Source organism: Dermacentor variabilis, chromosome 9 (genome assembly GCF_050947875.1).
Source record: "Dermacentor variabilis isolate Ectoservices chromosome 9, ASM5094787v1, whole genome shotgun sequence".
NCBI classification, from domain to species: Eukaryota; Metazoa; Arthropoda; class Arachnida; order Ixodida; family Ixodidae; genus Dermacentor; species Dermacentor variabilis.
In genome coordinates, this window is record NC_134576.1 from 102,101,228 (window position 1) to 102,125,010 (window position 23,783).

The following is a 23,783-nucleotide window of genomic DNA, read 5'->3' on the forward strand; positions in this document are numbered from 1 at the left end:
ACATTACCTTGGTTCTTTCCAACTACGTGGTATTTTTATGTTTTTAATGTTTCGTTCAAGTTACGTGGGATGCCCGGTATATAAACGCACAAGATGAGGAATAATTCAAACTCCGTGTAACGAAGACAAAGGGAACGTTATGAATAATATAATTTTAGATCGTCATCGGTGAAAATGCCAGACGGAAAGGGGAGGTAGTGGTGGGAATGTACGAATGCTTTCGCAGCAAGTGACTCTGGAGTCTCAACAAGCTGCATTCTTTTTTTCTTTGCATCGTCCAGAGCGCTCAAGATACGCCTCCGAGGTGATATAAACTTTTTTTATTGTGTTTACATGGAGATCCTGTGGGAAACCTGAACACACACACACAAAACAATCAAATTTAACATAAAATCAAACGAACGAACAATACAAAGCAAAACCAAGGCGTAAAAAAGGTCGAAGGTCACACGAGGCATGCCGGAACGAGGTACTTCCGCAACCAGAAGTCCATTTCGCTTGCAGTTCGTGCAACCCTAAGCCTGGCTGAAAAAGCATGTCGTTTTTTTGTTGTTGTTCTTGTTGTTGTTGTTTATTGCGCGGTAGCCTTCGCGGTCTGCTGCGTGAAACGTCACGAACGGACAACATTTCTTTGTTAGGCAACAATTTCCGCTTCGCAAACGCGCCAGGCGGCGCGACAAAACAAACCCGCTCTTACTGCCAGCCAGCCCGTGCGGTGTAGCCTTTTCACACGTGCCGAGAATCCCGCAACGACTGGAGATCGCGTATAGCCTGTGCTACCTTCGCGACGCAGCCGAGCATGCGTCCACGGCGGCACCCTGACCGCGTGACCGCCAGCCGCGCTCGCCGATCGCGTTGCCACGGCAACGCGTGCTCGTCAACACTGAATGCCTGCTGGCCGTCCTCGCTGGCAACCCGCGGCTTCGGCACAGTGGCCGATGTCCGAGTTTGCATGAGGTCCTCCTACAGCAGCCGTAGCCGAGATGTAGCGGCCATGAACCGCTACATGACACTGGGTCCGCTCGGGGACGGCACCTACGGATCCGTGGTGCTCGGACAGCGGCTGGACACCGGCGAGAAAGTGGCCATCAAGCGGTGAGTGAGTCATCGTGGGTGTGCATCGCGCGTGAGAGCGTCGTTGTCCACAATGACGTCCTACGGGTCTGTGCTGTCTTATTATACCGTATTATACCTATTAGCCGCATTATGCCGACTGCATCGTCCATGTCCCGCAAGGCCATCCAGTTGAAGACAGTCTGAAATATTAACTAAACCTTGTTGCATTAGTTGGGCATTCAGACAGATACCGTGGCGATTCACGGTAACAAAAGAAGCTCGGGGCTAAGACTCAAGCGAAACACAATACGAAGCAGCCGGAATATTTCGCCAGAAAAAAAAAAACAGGCCTGAATATGCGGCTGGCTTATATGAGTGCGCCCTGCTTCCATGGAAGTTTTAGGAGGCTAAACTTGGTAAAAAGAAAAAGACCCAAGGCCCGATCGTCACTACGCGGTGCCAACTAAACAATGATAGTGACCCCTTTAAGGTGGTGTTATCGTTTCAGCAGTGCAATCTGCAGCCTTATTTCACCGGTGTGATCGCTGTGTACTTCAGTGTCCTATGGACCTGCTCTGTCATTGCGTTTTCTTTAACCGCATTTTACCGCGTCTATCATGCATGTCGCACGTGAGTACCAAGTTTAACACAATCTGAAACACTAAATGACGCTAGTAGCATTTGTTGGGCAATGAGACAAATACCGGTGGGATCACTCTGCGTTTTGGCATTCTATGGGGCTGTCCGGTCGCTATACCGTTTCTTCAACTGCGTATTATTTCCATGACGTTGAACATTCTGCACGCGACTATTAAGTTGAAGACTATCTTAAACACTATAATTGAATCTTGGATCACGAAGTAGCAATGAAACAAATACTCGGGGAAAGGTTTGGACAGATTTTCCTACATATTGTTCAATTTCACATACCTTCAACAATATCTGTATTTATACTCAGAACGGCGCATAACGTATGTTGATTTCTTGGCATAGCGGGTTTAAGCTCACGCTGTTTACGCTGGCCCTTTCCATACTCGTGTTGAATTCATCACACTCGAATACAATGATTCCGGAGCATCGAGCTTCTTTTTTCTTTCCTGTCTTGCGCGTTCTTTCTAACAAGCGTGTTTCCCGTGGTTCTGTGTTGTCGCGTCTCCGTGCTTTTATCTTTTATCGGTGTACTGTTTCGTCACCACGCAGTATGGGCAGCGGCTCTGCTCCGTCTTGTGCCGCCCGCTGTGCCGCTGCCTTCGCGCCAAGCGTCACTGCCGTTATACGCCGGACATCTCGGCGGCGTAGTGACGCGTTAACCGTGGAAATCGTGACCGAGGACGCATGACTTGTTATATTCCACACATTCCGCGCAGAAGCGCTCGAAGATATCATCCAGTTTGTTGTGCTACCGCAGATGCACTTGCGCGGCGGAGACAGCGTTGCGCACGTGCTAGCCAAATTGATCGTTTCCTTCCCGAAACTGTCAGTGATTGCTCTCTCTCTCTCTCTCTCTCTCTCTCTCTCTCTCTCTCTCATTCTTTTTTAACGGGGAGCATTCGTTGCCAAGGCCGTTAAACCATTCGTATACGGCCTGCTCTCGTCAACTGAGTTACTCTAAAGACCGCATGCTACAACCGAACATTCGTTGCGGTGCTCGCCAGCAAACTTCAGAGGTGGAGCTTCTTGAGGCTCATCGCCACAGCGCGCCAGCAAACTCTAGCGATGTGCTTCTGACGTTTCCGTAAGGCGGAGCGACAGGTTCTGGCGCGATAGACGAAATCGTTGTGCGCCAGTTTATGCTGGTTCGATCGATGCGCGTCCGTTTTAAACCAGAGCAACGGGGACGCCGGTCTTTCGACCCGCCAACGTTGATTGACCCGACGGGCTCACTCATAAGGCTGCAGTGGCCTGTGCGGTGATCGATTGCTTGAAATGTAGATGCATCTGGTATGATATTTCAGGCTACATGTCTTTAAGCTGCATGGCATCCGTGCTTTTCACGGTGAAGCAAGAGAGATAGAATGTAATAAGGTGTTTATTTTACGCCTTGCCTCGCTGTTGTGGACTCGTGGAATTCACGAGCCCTCCGTGTCCTACCGCATGGTTCATACTGTTGGCCAATAGACGCAGGACATTTTTGGTGGCCTCTCGTGGACAAGATGGGTATGAACCATTGAGTCATTCTCTCTTCATTTGAAAGAGAGAGGAGAGAGAGAAGTAAACTTTATTACAGACGTATTAGTTATTGAGACCCTGGCAGAGGAGCTAGCTGGAGGCAATGTAGCCGCGACGCGGTTAGCTCACTCTTCCAGCATGACTTGGCATTTTGGGTCGTCAGTCTTATTGATCGTACGCTCCGGGGCCTCGAGCGTAGGAGCTTGCCGAAGAATCGTTCTTGGGCTGGAGGGGGGGGGGGGTAGAGGGGGTGTATGGCCACCCCTAAAGTATGTGATCTTGGTCTGCGGTTAGTGCTTCGCAGTGCCTGCCAGTTAGGTTTAAACTCTCGCTTAGAAATTTCAGCCAACCTTTTAGAGCTTAGCACGGATCGAGTCTGTACCCGCCGTAGAGTCGTGACCTGCTCCCGGGAGAAAATCGTGCTCGGGACCGAATACGCTCTGCGCGAATCCTTGTAAACTTGAGTTAATTCGTGATATGTGAGGATGGGTTCAAGCCGGCCATCCGGCGTGGAGCGATCCCACCTCCCAGTTATCTGCTGCTCGGGTGTCTAGGTGAGATGTTTCGTTACCCGGCTTACCGGCATGAGCTGGCACCCACATTAGACGGATAGTGTCCGGAGGTTTGAGAAGTCTGCTTGCAATGGGGCCCCAATAGAGTATAGCTTCTGAGCCTGACACAATGAATTTAACATCAGGTAGGGACGCGACCATGGCAATCGCGGCCTCTTCCGCCCCCACAATACAGGACGTGTTGACCGTGGCGGAGCTAATAGTCCGACCACAGCAGTCAACAGCTGCGATTGGGCAACGGTCATTGCCCGCGCAAGCGGCGTCCATGTAGATGGCTAGCTTGTTTTTAAGACCTCGCCAGAGAGCCTCGGCCCTGGCTTTACGTCGATCCGTGTTGTCCTTTCCAATGTTTTCGGGGAGAGGGGTAGTAGTAACTTTCGGCGCGGATGTTATTAGGAATTCAGCAGCGACGTACGTGGGATGGCCAAAACGAGACTGTACCCTAGGGCGCAAAGTATTTCCCGTCCTGCGGCAGTTCCGGATAGTCTGATCATCTGCGACCATTTCTGCGCTTCAATAATTTCCTCTGCCTCATTGTGAATGCCAGGAGCTAAGCCAATCGCTGTTGGTTCATTTTGGCAGTCCAAGGGCCTGTTTATAGACTTTGCGGCTGAGGCTGTTGATCTTGTACAGGTCAGCTCTCCTAAGAGGCAGATATGCGCACACGTAAGCAATCCTGCTGATTTGAAAGTCCTGTATTAGTTCTTGTGCTTCTTTTTCTTTTACACCGTGCCGCATATTACACCGTGCCGCATAGGCAGCTAAACAACCTCCTGAGGAGGTTGTTTAGCTGCCTGGATGTCGTCTTAACTCTACTAATCGCTTCATGATTGTGCGTGTTCTGTTGCACTCATAGTCCAATTATCCGAATTTTGGGCACTGGTGGGACCGGGTTCCCGCCTGCTTGTACGTGCATATGAGAAGGCATATCGGAGTCTGAGCTCGTTTTCCTCTCTTCATTTGACGTAGTTTTCACTGTAACGTTTTTTGTAAGTTCTTTTTTATCAAGGCTCCAGCGCAGATTCGTGGTGTCGCATTTATTCTGTTGTAGGCGATGTTTATTTTTGTAAAGTTTTCCATGTCTCAATATCTGACAATCAGCGCTTTCTTTCTTTATTCACAAGTGCTTTTCTTCTTTATCATACAGTGTTTTTATTTTCTACGGCGCAAACCATTCTGTGGTCTAACCATACTGTCCGTACTAGGTTAAATTACAAGTTGCTTCTCACATCTTTAATCATTATTTTAAAATTCTTTTGTTTGGTCTTCTATCGTGTGAGATCTAGTGCTACTAAGTGTTTAATTGTGTATCTTTGTGAGATAAGTTGTACTGATTTCTGTCCCACCTCCCCCGCTATGCATATATATTCTCCCAAAACCCCTTGCCCAGTGTAGTGTGCATTGACTACAACATATGCAGTATATATTTTTCTTAAATTGACTCAGAAGCGATTACTCAAAATACTGAGCCTGGATATGAATTCCGGAGCACCTGGAACTGTAGAGATATGGTTTACCCATATTCCTGTTATCCGCTGTCGAGAAATTTGACCCTTATTTGATATAGAGCTCCGTGTTGTTACAGACGGCAGAAAGCAACCTTGAAGTGTTTTTCGATTTCGTTGAGAATGCGTCAAACTCCAGTATGCAGCAGCAAGATGGCGATGTACTGCACGTAGTTCTATCTTCATATCTGTGTTTAGGCAGCGAAATGTAGCTTTCCCCTTAGAAAACGTGAGGAGACGGTTATTTTTTTTCCCCTGTACATGGAGATTCAGCTTGTGGCATCTAACCCTGGTGCTTTAATTAAAAATAATAAGTAACTCGCATTACTCGCATGCGTAACATACAAGTCGTCAATAAAAAGCAGTTTTAAAAGCGACTCGGTCCCATAGCTGTATTCGAGTCTCAGGAGGATATAATACCCTCATCTCAGGGCATTATATAAATGTGTGGTAGGGGCGGGGTGGTATTTATTCTATAATAAATGAAGTAATTTGATGAAAGATTGTGGCGTACGTTGCCTAGCTTATCAGGGTGGCCACATGCATTCGTGACAACATGCGGAGAAGTGTCACGAAGCAAGTCCGCATATATGTCAGGGCTTGTCCTACAATGTCCAACTGGGAGCGTAGAGAAATATTCCATCAAAAGAATGCAGCTTGTTGAAGTCACTGCGTTACACTTTCATGCATGTTTCATGCACCTTCCTAAGAACGCCAAGGAGCAAAAATTAGCACACTATCGTCATGAGGGATTACTCCGGTATACTTTGCGCTAATCAACGATAACGCTTCTGACGAGCATTGGACCTCTAAATGGATGCTGCACTGTGACTACCTGGAAACTTAACAACGCGAAAGAACTGGTGAAAGGCGAAATATGCATAAATTACGTCTTCTTTCTTTTTCAATTACGATTACGCATTCCGACGCGTACGGAAACTTCCGTTAAACAACTAAGAAATCTTTCCCTGAATTTCTTTCCTCTCACGCTGCTTCTTCATCACTTCTTTTGTGTCTGTCTGTTATCTAGCTTCTATATATATATATATATATATATATATATATATATATATATATATATATATATATACCGGCTGTTCGAGCGAAGTTTCCTGCAATATCATTCTGGCGATATCTGATATTCTAAAGCAATTATCTTGTGAACATAACAAGTTTCAGAAAAAACTAGAAAGATTTATGAAAAATTTTGTCTTTGGAACGGGTCCTTTAATGTAACATTTACGAAATAAAAACGGGGAGAAAAATATATGTGCAGTCAGGCGCATTTATCCAGCAGATGTATCGCACCACAATGTCCCCTTCATTACATTGGCTCGAATCGTGAAGTCAACAAGATTTCACGTTTATTGCGATCGCAATTTAACTGACACCGGAGGAGGCGCCTTCAAGCCGTCGGTGCCGCGGCCGTGCTGTCCATATATATTGATGGCGCATGCGCAACCTGCACGCGATTCAATTAGTAGGCCCCCAGATACGAAGGCGCATGCGCTTGGCTGCAAAAAAAAAAAAAAAAAAAATACGACTGAAGCCAAGTGGATGCACCGCCACGTTCGACTCGGTCGGCTTTGTTAGAGCGATGGCAGCGTTCTGGCCTCCGCTGTTGGCATTAGGTGGCGCGCAGATACATAGCAACGTTCTTTCCAAGCGGTTATGTGCATCGCCCACGCTGATGCATATATCGATCTGAGCAGAACTAATAGTAAACGTCAAGCTAAATCCATTTAATCTTCTTATCGGGCGCCCACAAACGCCATTAGTTTCCCGTGGGTCTCATCTCGTGTACCGTCGATGTGCGACGTCTGCAACACTACCAGCTTGCTCCTCATTACGCAACCGTTTTGAGACGCCTGGTAGCTGCTAGGGTGCTGTTCCTGTCGCGAAGCAGGACTTCTCTTGCGTGCTGCGCCGGTTCAACGTGTCGTGCTCGCGTGTAGTTAGAACACCGTCTGAAGAGTGCAAGCACAACGCGACACCTCGATATCGCGCTATCAGTGATTCAACCTATGGGTGATAGTGCCAGTTTTCTTTATCCTTTTGCTTTATTCATATTTTTTTAGCCTTTGTCACCCTACCATTACTGTTAGTTACTTTTACTGCCGTTGTTCGCCGTTACTGCTCATTGTCAGTTACCGTCTTCGTTTCCCTCTTCTAATCGGGAGTTCGATGATGTAATCAGTCTTATTATTCACGTAATATCCCTACAACATCTAGGCTTATTTAGATGTCATTTACCTACATAATGCCTGCTCTGCTGCAGCATTATTACTGCTCGAGGAGAGGGGCGGCTAGTGGCGGGTGCATCAATCATCGAATCCACATATTCTGGCATGCTGCATGATTGTGAAAGACGTAACACATCAAATGCCAGAAACAATCAGAAATCAGAGTTTGCGGTCGAACGACGAGAGGCACAGGCAATTGGGGATCTCCGCCAGAGGTCGCCGACTTGCGGTCGAAACAAAAACGTAATGATGATAATGGCGACGACGATGATGACAGTTCATCATCGTGTATCTGCTTGGTCGCGCTACTTGCCCTCTCCGGCGCACTCTATCACCTTAGCTCTCTCCACTATGGCGGGTACCCTCTACCAACTTCTCTCGGTGGTTCGGGTGATGACGTCAGAACATTAAAATATAGTCTCGGGTTATACGGGCCATAACGACGCGATCTGATTACAAGGCATGCCGTGGTGGGAGGACTCCGGATTAATTTTGGCCACCCTTGAATTAACACAGCAAGACGGGCGATTTGGCGACTGAACATATTCCTAGGGGTGGGCCGCACTTGTTTGAAAAAAATAAACCAGTTGTTAGTCTTCGCTCGTATCGTTCACTTCCTTTTATCCTTCGTCCGGGTTGCGCTGCCCACCTATAGGAATGGGTTCTTTAACGGCTACCTAGATGCAAGTACGTGATCGTTTTTTTTTTCTGCGTTTCATCCCGCACTAAAATGTGTGGCCGCAGCGTTCGGGATCGAACCCGCCACCACGAGCTGAGCAGCGCAATAGGCCATAGCCGCTGGGCAACCACGGCGGTTGCGATGACGTCAGCGCTTGCTCCACCCAGTCACGGCGGCTCCCTCTCCTCTGGGGATCTGTTTCAATACTTCCCCACCATCATTAAACTTTCAGCACAAGAATCACGCAAGGACTAAAAGTAGACATGCCCGACGTGAGCGCTGGCTATCAAATGAACGTGTATTTTGAAGAAAAAGAAACCGGTTAAAGAAAACAAGAGTAACAAAATATGCCCACTCTATAGCGAAGAAGGAATTTCAGTGAAATGGCACAGCTGGAGCAATCTTGTACCCAATACAAGTACGCATACTTTTTTGTTGTTTTTGTGTTTTCTTTAAACCTTTCCTTCAACATAGACGTTCAGTTAATATAGTCAGCACTCTCGTCATGCTCTTCTCCCTTTAGTCGTTGTGTAATTTTCGCACTGAATAGTTAACGACGAACACTTACCAACTTGGTCAGTTCACCATGTTTCCCTCCTTCCTTTTTCCGGCTTGGCGCCGGTCACCGCGGTAAGTGTGCGACATGCCCCACTTGCAAAGCAGAAGCCTCGAGGGGTCGCGGTTACGCGCACGCTGCAGCCTCCCAGTTTCGATTTCACGAGATGTGATTGTCAAAATTTCTCGTGCCACAGATCCGCGGGTAATCGAACTTTTTTTTTCGTGTGCAAACGTAGACATGACTTGCATAGAGCGCCGGCTTCAATTTTCCAATTACAAAGAACCCCCTGAAATTGAAAGTCTAATAGAAAATAATTGGATTTTTTTCATTATAGTCGATGGCAACCTAATAATTGCAAACAATTACAAGCTCCGGCTGGCTCGGCCCTCTTCCAGAGGTGAAGGATAAGTACACTGTACTTTAACGCGAAGGTGCGCATCGCAGAAAGTCCGGCGTCGGACGTCACTACGGCAAAAATAATTTCGAACCAACATTCAGAGCCACGCATACCCAACCACTTTTCTACCACCAAAGTTGCTCACACCTTGTCTTTCATTCTTTACAAAGTTATTCCTCTGAATTTTGAGAACGGCAGCCCACAAACACATGTAATGGAAAAAAACACCGACAGCGCATGTCTATTATGTTAGCTCTTCTCAGACTGAAATATTAAAAGTGCGAAACGATAACAGGAAATCGACCCACGCAAGAGGCCGCGTTTCTACCAGAAAGCATGCCTTCGAGCATAGCGCTCGCCGCCAGCGGTTCTCGGTAAACGTTACGGTTCAGGGCTCAGGGGTCTTTGAATGTTACGCGCTCCATTCTTAAAGGTGAAGTTTAAGGGTCCTTGAAATTTTTTGTGGGTGGAGCTTGTCTGTAATTTTGTCACCGACTGTGTAGTGACTACGTGTCACGTATCAACCGTGACCCCATGGTTGCCACGGCAGATAGCATCTATTCAAAGCAACCGGGTCACTTATTTCTAAAACGCTAATTTTATATCTTACTTAAAAGTTTTCGTAGAAGCACCAGGTAGTAAGAACAACGTTTCCTCCTTCAGCTCACCGAGAAGAGCGTGAAAATCAACTACGGGGGCCGTATAGCGTGAAAGTAGGCTATAGTATTCAGTAATTATTTTCAGAGCACACAAGTTACCTGTACACACTTCAAATTTCTGTTCACATCACCCTTAACCTGACTCCCGTTCTCGCCGCATATAACGCTGCTGCCACCTTTTGTTTTCACATGGTAGCAGGGAAATCTCGTGAGCGTTTCATATAACGTTTCTAAACATGCAGGAAACGAGGGTTTAGCCATTTTCATTTAGCCCTTAATTAACCCACAAACTTCGTAATTTTTTTTTTCCGTCGTGTTGAAGTTTGATAATTTCGCACGTTAGCTGTTTGTAAGCTCCACGTCGAAGAACTGACTACACACAGTGTAAAACGAGTTTCAAGTCGGTAAACACGGCCCATATACTGGGGCTCTCTGTGTCTATAAATCTCGGCGCAGAGCCGAGATTTCTGCAGCCGTAGACGTAATGACGTGTGACGTGTTGAATCGCAGAATAACTCCTCTTGTCGGTATAAATACAGCGCCGCCAGAACTGGTCGATGTAGTCCATGCGTCAGTATATACAGGTGCGTGGCTATATACTGTAATCCTCGTGTAACAGGAATAACCTCGAAATTATTTTCCACTGGCTTTCCTGGCCATTGCGAGTTCAGTGGAAGTCGTCACGCAGACAAAGCTTCCCGCCAGTCACACATCAAGAACGCAGCGTTCACATTCCTCTTTCCAGGACGGACGCTGCAAGCCAGCTTCACCACCTGGCACTCACGCTCTCTTTAACAGAGTCGAACATGCCAAGTATAAGGTGCACCAGGTTGCACGAACTGAACCCTTCGCTCCAGCTCCGCCCTCCACGCGGGCTTCGCCGACGTGAGGCATCGCTCCTATGTATGCCAACTCTGGCTGGGAGTGGCCTTCACGAAGGCGTGCGCTACTTTGATTGGACTGACCGACAGTGCTACATGCGACCTCTGCGGCATCGAAGAGAACATCGAAGGTCTACTGTGTCTCCGTCGTCGATTTCAGTCGCAAGGACAAACACTATCAAACACCACTGGACGATCGGCCGTTGTCCGTGCATTCGCTGCTTGAAGACCGCCCCCCGTCGCTCGTCACCCCCAAGGCTGTGAAGGCACATTTAGTCTTTCTTAAGGGTGACTGGCCTGTGTGAACGTCTTTGACTTGGTGGGGCCCTGCGCGCTCGAGCGAGAACTCACCGCGTCTTTTCTCCCTTTCCCCTCCCCCAATGCAGGGTGGCCAACGACACGCATTTCTGGTTAACATCCCTGCCTTCTCCCTTTCTTCGCTCCTCGTAATTTGGCTGTACGGCACTCCTAGCGTACCCTCAAAGAGAAACTCGGTGAACGATCCTGTTATCCCAGGACACCGGGAAATATGCGTATAACGTTTTCGAGCGCTTCTCATCGCGCTGTCAGCTTCGCCTCAAAACTTAACAGCGGGTGACCTGTAGTTTCCGGCACTAGCGCCGTGTGAAGTCGTGGATTCGGCATCGTTTGCTTGGCGGTACTTTTCGAGCGTGCTCATAAAATCAGGATCACACCGCACTGTACACAGAGTACAAAAAGACTCTAACAACTCCCCGCATTCTTTCTTCATTTTTAATGCAAAAAGTGACAGAAAAACTGCGTCATGACGTGACTGTGACGTTATAAGCACTGAAGAACGAGCGCGTAATTTCAAAAGGAAGGTTTAGCCTTCAAATTTCCCCACTTTCACCAACTTTTTTTGTTGTTTTTCTTTTTCTTCAGCCGAACCAACGGGTTTTGAATGGCCGCGTTTCCAATCGTAAGTGATTCACTGTTCCTTTTAGGCCCCGAACTGATTTAGCGTTTCTGATTGGTGTCGTTTTATGACAAAAGGTCACACAAAGCACATATACGCAGTGCGTCAGGGAGACAGCCAGCGCTCTCATACCATTACCACCGCCACCGGTGCTCGGCTGATTCCTGTTGGAACCGGAATCCCGTGGCAGTAAGCCCGCAACGGGGTGTTTGCCGTCTGGCGAAGCATGTGTGCCTGTGTGCTTGTGCGTGTGTTTGTGTGTGTGCTTGCTTGCTTGCTTGCATGCGCTCGTCCGCCAGGCCGCACACAGCTACGCGGAGATCCTGGCATGGCCGGGAGCTGTCCTTGGCACCGACGAATGTCGTCAACGTCTCACGTGCCGCGTGGCTTACTCTCTCTCTCTCTCTCTCTCTCTCTCTCTCGCTACGTCGCGCGTTCTGTTTCTTCGTGCTTGCTTCCTCTTCGCCATTTTTGTTTTTCTTTTAGAAGCCGCGCCATGCTTTCTTCGACTCCGCTCGTCGCCGTAGTACGGTGACGTCACGCCAGTGCGCGCGTATTCTGCGCGTCGGGATGTTGCCGGCGCTTGCGCACGCGGGCGCGTGGTCATCGCTTAAGGGCTTTTCAAATGTGGGCCATGTGGGTGTACGTCGTTTACCGGATCTCTTGCGGCCTTGTTGATTCCGTGTCGAATGAAAGAAAGGACGACTTCGATCTCGAGCCGCGTTTGTTGTTCCGGAAGCGAAGCGAAAATACTCGGAGGGGGGACAATTTACTCTTGCCGGCAGATTTCAAGAAAGCCGTTTGCACGGCACGCGCCAAACCGCCAACGACCGACAGCGTCGTCCTGGTCCGCCATGTGGCGAACAGCCGTTTCACGTGTTCTGACATCGCGTTTATAAATATGCATCGATGTGCGTCTATAGGAGTCAAAATAACATTGAGCAATTGGATGTTACCTCGTACCTGTCGGTGCCACTATGCGTGGCTAAAGACGCGAAGACAACCTAGGCCGCAAGATCAACACAGATTTCGTTGCGTTCGTTCTTTGCCAGACATCATATCAATGCTCGTCGTTTAATCGATGGACTTTGAGATTAAACTTATGGGAACGTTGGTCACTCGTTATTAAAGCGGCATATGTTCGTTATTGCGCCATACCAAGGCGAAACGGTAAATTAATTTTATATTGCCGATTCATTCGGTGACTCGTTCTTCAAGGCTGTACGCGGAGGCAGGGCCGACCCGAAACCTGTGGACCGACTCGAGATGACAGGCCTTTCCGCTCCTGAGGGCATGATCGTACAATAGGCTTTCGTCTCTGAATACGGATATACATTAGGAGTATACATCGCAAAAGACACGGGCAATGAGGCGCCCGAGATGCATGGCTCCATCTGTCTCTAAGTTGGCCTCCACTCGACGCTGCCCAAGTGAGCTGGGAATCGGAGATAAAAAAAAAAAATTTTTTTTTGCCTATCCACAAAACGTCCCATATGAAAACGCTTATGTTCTTTACGTTTACTGTGTGTTTCCTGGAGGTCGCACGAGTAAACATCCTTCTATGTTTCCTACACGTTCAAATTTGGCCACTGCTTTTATGTTTCCTTCATCTGTCCGTCCTTTATGTATTCTTTGCGTTACCGTACTTTGTCTATCCTAAATGTTGAAATTTGGCCACTGCCTTTATGTTTCCTTCATGTGCCCGTCCTTTACGTATCCTTTACGTTACCGTACTTTTTGTATCCTAGATGTTGAAATTTTGACACTGCTTTTATGTTTCCTTCGTGTATCCGTCCTTTATGTATTCTTTATGGTACCATACTTCGTGTATACTAGGTTTTCAAATTTAGCCACTGCTTCTATGTTTCTTTCATGTGTCCGTCCTTTATGTATCATTTACGCTACCGTACTTTGTGTATCCTATATCTCGAAACTTGGTAACTGCTTTGATGTTTCTTTCATCTGTCACTCATTTATTTATCCTTTACGTTACCATACTTTGTGCATCCTAGATGTTGAACAATGGCCACTGCGTTTGTTTCCTTCATGCGTGTCCTTTACATATCATTGACGTTGCCATACTTTGTGTGTCCTGGACATTGAAGTTTGGCCACTGCTTTTATGTTTTCTTCATGTGTCCGCCTTTTATATATAATTTATGTTACCGTACATTATGTATCTTGATGTTGAAATTTTGCCACTGATCTTATGTTTCCTTCATGTGGCCCTATGTATAAAATCATGTATCCGGTATTTTTTGTAGACACATATATATAGCTATCAATTGTAATTTCATCGATATAATAAAATCACCTAGTTGGGAATTTCTTCATCAAATTTAAGCTATGTTGCAATGAAACTCTATAGGTTCCTTCACAGTTTAATTTGAATGGATAACTCGTTAAGGTAATCGAACTGCCCAGGAACTTGTATAGGTCGTCCTAAATTCATGCAAGGCTTGAATTTTGCGTCATTTGTGCGTTAAAGTGTCGCCAACAAAAAAAGAAGACAGCGTGACAGCTGAGTGGTCAGGGTTATTTAACATGGAACGCTATATGAAAGATCAGCTCGTTTTTGTTGTTGAGCATTATTTTTAATGCAATAAAGGTTTCGCAGATTTCCAGTTTTGGTGATCGGAATTGGCAGCCCAGATCATGCGATTTACCACCATTTGACTTTTTCTTTTGGGGTTGTTTGAAGTCCAAGTTTTATGCCAAGCCCACGACTGCCCACGCCTTGATGGAGGAAATTGCGCTCCTTATGAACGAACTTACGCAAAACGGTCATGGAAAATTTCAACAAAAGAGTGCGTATGTACCAACAAAGCCGTGGAGGCCATTTACCCGTTACGCTATTCCATATATAAGCCTGTACTTTATGAACGATTTAAAATTTAGTTTTTAATCATAGACCTGTGTCTTCTATCAAAATTACTTGCGTGAATTTCGGGACGCCCTATAGCTTTATTTCCGCATAGCTGAAATATGCCAAAGATATTCCCAACTGCATCATCTTCATATATCGATCAAAGCCTGATTGATAAGTACATTTTTGAAGAAGATTATTTTCTTTTCTTTTTTTTTTCCCGACCTCCGATGCTCATTCATTTGTGCATCGCCGAGCGGAAGACCACCGATAGAGGGCGCCATGCGACTCGTTGAAAGGAGTACTTGTGCCAGCGCTAAACGTTCGCATATGTCATTCTATGCGTCTAATATCTTGTCGGAGTTTGAAGCAAACCAAATATCGGTAGGCCGCTCTGCCTCGGTAGCCCACGGTAAAACCACAAATGAAACAGTGCAGGGTGACATGTGTTAGGCCTCTTTTGAAGTCAGAGAAGCGTAAAGCAAAATTAGTTTTGAAGAAAGACTCGGGAACATGGACAAAAATAAATGGGTGGCTAAGGTGGACGAGTATCTGTACCCGAAAAGCGTGGATACAGAAAGGAGGAAAAGGTCAAGAACGTTGGCAACCAAATACATCGTGATTGAAAGTGTAAACAGACAGCGGGAGTCGTCAGAAGGAAAGTGAGAGAAGCAGAAACAGCAAATTGGATGCAAAGAATGGGAACAAAACAAATAAAGACCATGGAGATTTACAAGTATGGAAAGAAACAAATTGAAAGGAAATGTCTGCACGCCAACACAAAGGTGAGTGACTTGCTATTTGAGGCTCGAGCTGGCTGCCTAAGGATAGGAACATACCGGAGCAGATATTCGCAACAAGATGAGGCCTGCGTATGCTGCACCAAGAATCCGGAGACCACTCAGCACATCCTAATGGAATGCGAAGGGATTCACAAAGTGATGGATGGATGAATAACTTTCTTGAGGTCCGTCGGTGCGCGCGATTAGTGCGCAGCGCGCCGCTCCCACGTCGGGACAGAGAGGCCATGCCCCCCCGCCGCGTCGCGGGCCCGATGGACAGCCCAGAGCTGTGCTTCAAGGTCCGAGCTACGTAGAACTCGGTCCCACTCTTCCTTGGCGGTCCTGGCCGCCGGCGCCAGGGGGCGACCCCAGAGCATGTGAGCAGCTCTGGTTAATTACTGTGGGGACGAAGGAGACAGTTTAGGTTTCAGTTTTAGTGCAGCTAAGTCCGGTGGGATGTTTTTCAACGATACAACTGATCAGGAGCTTACAATACAAGGCCACGAAATACCCCGAGTGGCCGAATACAAGTATCTCGGGGTATGGATAAACAAAGGGCAGATGTACACGGAAAAGCACGAACAGTCTCTAATAGCAAAAGGGCGAAGAGATGCCGGGATAATGAAACATAAGGCATTGTGGGATTACAACAGGTATGAGGTACTGAGAGGCATTTGGAAGGGAGTAATGGTGCCGGGGCTTACTTTCGGGAATGCGGTCCTGTGTTTAAGGGCAGAGTTTCAGTCGAGACTAGAAGTAAATCAGAGAGCTGTGGGAAGGTTAGCACTAGGTGCCCACGGGAAAACCACAAACGAAGCAGCACAGGGAGATATGGGCTGGGCATCATTCGAAGCACGGGAAGCTCAGAGTAAAATCCTACACGAAAAACGTCTGAGGAAATTGGATGATAACAGGTGGGCAGCTAAGGTGTTTAAATACCTATACAGAAAGAGCGTTGACTCACAATGGCGGAAAAGAACTAGGAAGCTAACCAGTAAGTATGCCAGACACGAGGACGAAAAAGGACAGAGCATTAAACGACAGGTTGAAAATGCGGAAGGTAAAAATTGGATAAACTCAATGGAAAAGAAGCATAGTGTAGAACTATATCGATACTGGAAACAGCAGATCAGGAAGGAAGCGTTTTATGATAACTTAAGAGGCAGTGCCCTACTCTTTGAAGCTAGATCAGGATGTCTTAGAACGCGCAGCTATAAAAAGAAATTTAACGAAGAAGAAGACACATGTACTGTGTGTGGTAAATATGTAGAAACGATGGAACACCTCATACTAGAATGTGATGGTGTCAATACCGATGTCGATGCGGCCACAGTCACCCTTCCTGAGGCCCTAGGGTTCAGAGATGATAGTCATGTAAATAAATATGCGGTGGAAATTAGCAAAAGGCGATTGGAGGATTGGTGGCTCAAAAGCAGAGAGGTGACATAAGGTGAAAAGGGTAGGAAGACGTATTTAAAGAAAATCGAGAAATTCAATAACACACAACACAGATAAAAATAAAAGGCAAAATAATAATCTGAGCATGGTGGCAACTGCCATCGCCCCGTTTCAAAGGGGACGCTCCTACCTTCCATTCATCCATCCAGCAAGGCTTGCTATATCCTGGCAGTATAGCGACAGGCATTATGAGGGTGCGCGTCCGGAAAGATCTTGTGCAGGAAGGCCGGGCATGGGTAGGTGCCCGTATGAAGCCGCCTGTATACGTGACTTCTTGTGCTCTATAATCGTAGGTAACTTAGACCTTCCAGGAGCGCTTGGGTTTAAAGTGGACGGGAGCATCAACTGGTCGGCACTCGAGATACACAAGAGGCGTTTAAAGCATTGGTGAAAAAAAAATGCATGGAAAAAATTGATACGACCAGATCTGTTACAGGCACATGTATCGATACAAGGCAGACAGAGAAGTTTTGAGGGAAAAAAAGGTTACGGAGATGTATACATAAACGGTAGAACGAAAAACGTGTACGATATAAGTGATTAAATCAAGCAGGTCAGGTGACTATTTGTGACCGCCCCGTTTCAAAGGGGATGCCAATAAATTATCATCATCATCAGCAGCAGCAGCAGCCTAATGTCCCGCATTTGTGGCCACACACCGAGTGCTGGAATGTTTGTTGCCTGTGTGGTCAGGCGCACAGTTGATTAGTGCACTGAGCGCGAGGTGGCGTTGATATCATCACTTCACTGCAAAATAATTTAACCCTTAAAAATTAACAAGAGCGTAATTACGTCTATCATTCTAGACCAGTACACCCTTCTTGGGTGTAACAGTGAAATGACGCCCTGACTTACTTCTGTCTTGCTTACCCTTAAGGGTGTAAATTATTTTACAGTGGGAGAGAATGCCTTCGTTAGAAACCTGAAGCCTCCGGCTGATAGTGACGGCTGAGAAATGGCGGCGTTATTTCCGCGGCGCGTTGATCAGGGCGGTCAGAGTTTACCGACTGGTGACGCAGCTTAATTACACTCTACATTCATTCCGATACTACGCGGATTCTCAACTTTCGCAGTATTGATGCCTGATGCCGGTATACGTTACTTGCGATTTACGTCGAGTAACCGTGAGTATATGCTCGGAAACGAAATTCGATGACGCTGAATGGGCAATAAGAGGAACATTCAGATGAGCGGTCTGCGATTGTAAAAAGGCTCACTCTTGACGCGAGTCGAGGCTTGATGAACTTGGAGGGACAGAAATACCCCGCAAAGCCCCCAAATCCATGCAAAGTTGTCACGCGACTGACCACTCGAGGCACATTGCGTGTATTCGCAGGCTTTCTTCACGCTCGCAAAAACACTTTTATGCAGCACGTGTTGAGGAGCAGGAAGCTGTGTCAGGAGCCTCTCATGTCGTTCTACAATTTCCTCATTGACACTTTTCATCTTATTACAATATTTGAGAAGTTCACTAATTAAAACTAATTACTTAATTAGGCGGAACGAGAAAAATAGTCTCCAAGCTACAGCAAACAACAATACCTTTGTTCTGTCCAGCTACGTCGCATTTGAATATTCTAAACTCCGGCTAAAGTTAGCTGGGACACACTGTGTACATTTAAACGCCGCATTCACGTAGAAGATACACGCCTAAAACAACATCGTCCGTTGCGTGGACCAATACAGTGAACAGGGCGCAGCACATTTCACCTCCAACTCCACGAAATGTTTCTTTGCGATTCCACGCCAGCACGACCTTGTGTCCCACGCGATCTTTGAAGCGAAGGCCCAGAGCCGAAATAGCTTCGCCAATACGTGGACAAGAGCAGTAATATTTACACACGCACACCTTGTTCCATAGCGTAGCAACAGACGGAGGAATTGGCGAATCTGACCGTGCCGCGACTGCGCCTCCATCGGTCTCACCGGCTAGTTTCCCAGCTGCTGTGGCAGGGGAGGCGACCTACGCGATCACGGGCTTTGTAGTTGTAGGGTGCAACCACCGTTGCCGCTGCAGGATGGACTCCAAATGAAGAGAGCGCGTCTTCCGGCGCACGAACCGGGTACGTCGAAAAAACGTGGCGCTTGCTGCGGTCGGTGGCGACAATGGCACACAACGTGTCCTCGAAGACCGCACGCCTAGCAGACAGGCAAGTCACAGTTTAAACTAACTGAAGCAGGTAGACGAGGTGTCGGGCAGAATTCCACAGCAGCACGTTGGACTGGTGAGAGCTAGCGGCGACGGAGATTCGTCGGGAGAGACCGAAAGCTCGCGTTGTTCAAGTGTGCCTCTTCGGATGGCCCTCGACGATCGCTGTGACGTTCTCGCGACCAGGAAGGCGGCGGTGTTTCGGGAACGCCGTTGTCAAACATGCACTGTTTACCAGCGTGTGTATACTCCCCGAGGTTCTGCTGGCTCGTCTTGAACCACTCACTTACAATGCAGGCGATGCCATCGGAGGCGGCGACGTCCGTATACTTGCAACTGTGGTGACGTTTCCCGAGCGCCCGAACTTCGGTAAGATCATTCGGGTCTTCACAGCCTCGAACGCGCGACATTGCCTTAGTTCGGAATAAGGAGTGTTCAGGATTTCTTTCGTTATTGGAAAATTGTAGACGCCTTCGGCGATGCCCTTTAACAGATGTCCTACTTTGTCTTCGTCAGATATATTCGCGTTTACAATTCCTCAAGGGTTCGATATTTCTTCAATATACGTTCTACACGTTTCGGCAAGCAACTTGGCTTTGCGTGAGAGCGTGAGACGCCCTGACGTTATAATCCATTCGGTGTAGGGGCTTACTTTTTCGTTATGCCTCATCCGGTCGCCCACGCCTTAATCTGTTTTGCCTGATAATATGCGCGGTTCTGATGTCCAGTAGCTATAGGTTGTCTTAGCCTCCGGCTTACTTGATCAACGCCCTCTTCGGTAGGGTTCGTTGACCTGGCTGCTTGGGCGTCGTGCATGTATGTTGGTTCTGGTGTTAGTCCGGCCAGACGTCTGCTTCTTCGAAGATCTCGTAGGACGAGGCTTTCCACGGCGTCCAGTACCCGGCGCCTCCATCAAAGTTGTTACGGATGTAACGCGTTTATTTACGATGCGAAGGTGAAAAGGGAGCAGAAGACAAGGGACGGTCCCCAACAGCCTTCCCCAAAACCTCGCGCCACTTCTTCCTCTCTCTCTCCCTCTCCCTCTCTCTCTCTCTCTCTCTCTCTCTCTCTCTATATATATATATATATATATATATATATATATATATATATATATATATATATATATATATATATATATATATATATGAGAGAGGGAGAGATGCGCTGCACATATCAGTGACGAACGCGTCCTTCAGCCATGTTAGGCCTAGTGAGAACGCGCCACAGCGCCGTATGATGAGAGACGTAGACGTACTAGCGAACTTCGGCGACGAAATTATACGAAATTTATACTGGACGCGACTTCGCTCTTCGTCGATGCTCGCCCTCGCTTTTTATGAGCGCGGGTGTCGTTGTTGTGCGACACGGCTAATGCGCCAAGTGGGTCAAAGCGCTGGCTTGCACGAGAAAAATTCGTAATGTTGTTTTATTCCGCCTCTTTGGGAAATGACGTTTGTGGCGACGTGTGATACGTTATTTGGTTAGTGCTCGTGCAGTTCGCGCATACAGCGTTACACTTGACACAATAAATGCCATGTAAGGAAACGAAAACTGTGTGTGTGGCCTAATGTTTCGCTCATCAGGCTGAAAACCAACATTCGGACATTTTTTTTTTTTTTTTTGGTGGGGGGGGGGTGACAGCTTCCACTCGACGTCAATGTGCACATGTGCGGAGTGCGCTCACCGCAAGTCGACAATGGTTATAGCTTGACACTAAACTATAGGAGAAGAGGCTAATAAAAGCTTCACCTTAAAAAAAAAAGCAATGACAAATATACACTTCACGTCTCGCCTTCGGTGGCTCTTCGGCTACTGTAGACCCAATTTTCATGGGAGGGAATGCAAAACGATGTGAAAGCATGGGAATTTTCTGCTTGGGGGCTCTGTCGTAAAAAGGACACTGCGTCCAAATTGCGCTTCTTTATCGATCCACGTATAGCCGAAAGCGAATTCTCCGTGGGGGGGGGGGGGGGAGGGGGGGCATATTTTGGGTCCACTCTTCTTGGGTTCTGCTCCCTTATCACTATTCGCGCAGTGTGATCGATCCTGGTGATAACGGCGCCGCGGAGTGGTGTGCGAGTCGACGAGGAAGAATGAAGAAACGGGCGAGTAAGAGCAATCTTTACGAAATCTGGGCCCTGCCGCTCGGTATCACCTGTTTCGAAACCATCGATCTCGCACCTTGCACGGAGTTATACGAACGGACCGAGGATGGAGGCTATTTACGACCCGCGCCACGCTATAGTACTGTGTTCGGCACCGAAAGTGCATCTTAATGCATAGCCTTGATCGTATGCGGAATGGAAGAATACCTGTATGGTCGCCTCTCTCGCGGGATAGTAACAACCCTTCGCGACCACTTGTAGTGCCAGGCGCGGCGTTCATTAAAGAACATCGTGAAACCTTGCAGGCGCTGCAGAACTTGACAATCGTCCAGCCCTTGCCCGTCACGTAATCGGCTTCCTCTGCGACATATCTCTTAGCCTTGTCCTTAACGGAGGAATTAATGCGCTGCTACGGTACGGGGATAGATTCCCTCGGGCATTATTATCATGTACGCATATATGTGCCACTGCTAGCACCTTCTTTTGACGGTGGCATCCGCTCCACGAACTCAGCTATTCCTAGCGGACGTTCTCAAATAAAAGTTTCGAATCCACTCCGTGAGCGATGAGATCTGTCGCGGGATGCTTAGGGGGCTCCCGGGGAAGTGGTAGTTATGTGCAAACAGAGCGGATCCAGCGACAGTGCGGCACCTAAACCTCTCAAACGGACGTGGTATTTTGCTCGGAAAGTATTGGAGGGCTGTTTGGTTGGCCATTGTTGCTCCAAAGGCAGCGCCCCTACTAACACACTATGGAACACACATTTTTTCTGCGATTTAGTCTATGTCCATATGTCAACAGTTACGCTACCCTTAAAACACTACTGGTTGGTGTGATATTTGAGCGTGATATGGGCATATGAGCGTGACATCCGTTTCAGTTCGTTACGAAAGCGAATCAAATGAATTAATTACTCTTTATCGAGCGAATGCATGAATGAGCGATCAAATGCATGACTCGTTTGCATTTTTTTTCAGACCAACACACGCAACTTCGTTGTTTTCGAAGCCCTGTTCGTTTACCATGAGTACGAGTAAATGGTTCTTCTCAAAAACCAAATGGTTCTTTTTTTTGAAAACGTGTTCTGGTGTTGTACGCGAATTACGACGTTTCTTGCACGCACTCTCCTAATACACAGCTCCAACAGTCACCACGATGCCGTTGTTTTACAGCTGCAGCTGCTATGGGAGTTTTCACTTCCAGGTGTGTCCCTACCCGAAACTGTCGTCACAGAGTCGTAGAGGCAACGACAAAATAAACCTAAAGTATTGATTGAATGAAGGCATCGCATTGATTCTTCTTTTTCTTCTTTCTCTGATGTTTCGAACAGCAAAAAATTATTTACCCTGGAGAAACGATAGCACTAGGAGTTAATGATCCCGTAGTTATGCGGAAATATTTCCTAAGCAGTTGTACTAGGATCTAACGGGTAATGAACGATGCCACAAGACCGTTTGAAGTGAAAGCGTTCGAAGGTCACCTTTTCATTCATTCATTCATTCATTCGTTCGTTCATTGGCTCATTCTTATTGAGACAAGAACCACATAACATTATGTATATCTGTAATTCCGGCCCAGCCAAACGCTAAACGTTCTTGACATACTGAGCTTATTCCGAGCCTCTGTGTTACCTCCTGATTGGAAGCAATGAAACGTCCCGTCCTCCCTGAAACGAGCCAGTGAACAAAAAATTGCGGCAGTGAATTATTGTTATATTTGGTGGGAAAACATATATATACACTTGAAAGGGAAGTAAGGAAAATCAAGGAGCACGCTGGCAACTGGCCACCGGAAGGGGCACCAAGACATTCCTACTCTTCAGAAAAGAGGGTAAAGGAACATACGCTTCAGCAGGGGACCCTTCTTCCTATCTTCCATTTCTGTAGAAATGGAAGGTAGTAAGAAGGGAAAGAAAGATGCGGATTCGCCAAGTGTATCAAAAGAAGGGCCTCTGGTCGAACTGCCGGATTTGCGTCTCCCATCGCATGCACAATCTCAATGCGAAGCTCAATCTTTTCTCAATAGGTTACGCTCCTTTAAAAGCGAAACGGCCGGCTCCTATACCACCACAGGAGGCTGATTAATCCTACGGAAAAACGAAAGTCAATTCCCGCACCACCTCGAAGTGATGTCACAATTTTTTAGCCGTTTACTCGGTACCATTTCATTGTTCCTCCACCAGAAAAGGATCTGAGTACCGCCTTTAAATTCCCCGGAGACGCAACCATACAAGTTTCGAGAGCTCCTCCTGCGCCTAAACTAGCCGCTATGTCATCTTCAAATCCGTGACTACGCTGAAATCCAAAACCACGTTGAAATTTGTGACCTCACTCAAACGTATCGACATTGTGACTTTGACCTAACAATAAAAGTTCGGGCTCCACTTTCTCCAGTAGTAATTAAGCTGTTTTTCGCCCAACGAATTAAAACGCTAGTTCCAAAATACTGCTTTCTCAGCATCCGTGTTAAGTGACTAACTGAAGCAAAGCGGACAGTTGGACGAGCTGGCTGGCGTTGATATTTGAAACAGCGCAAGCGAAACGGAAGTTGGATGTGTGTATGCGCGTGCAAGGTTGGCCTTTTTGTGTTCATTTCGCTGTTTTTCCCGAATAAAAAAAAAAAGTCAACTGTCAGTCAGCGCCCGTCCCGTGTGCGTCAGTTTTCCTCCCGTTCGCGCTGTTTCAAATTTGAACGCGAACCAATAAAGCGAGGCCTGTGGTCAGGTGACCCCTCGCGCGTCACCTTTAGCAAGGCTATAGGAGCC

At 47.2% G+C, this 23,783-nt stretch overlaps 1 protein-coding gene across 1 annotated transcript in view; it reads left to right on the top strand.

Moving 5' to 3' along the window:
• Positions 1 to 742: 742 nt before the first annotated feature.
• Positions 743 to 23,783, top strand: part of LOC142557189 (serine/threonine-protein kinase ICK) — a 62,466-nt gene continuing 39,425 nt past the window's right edge. Inside the window, exon 1 of the mRNA XM_075668870.1 lies at positions 743 to 1,095. Coding sequence (XP_075524985.1) covers positions 800 to 1,095 — 296 coding nt within the window. The 5' untranslated portion in view covers positions 743 to 799. The remainder of the gene's footprint in view (positions 1,096 to 23,783) is intronic.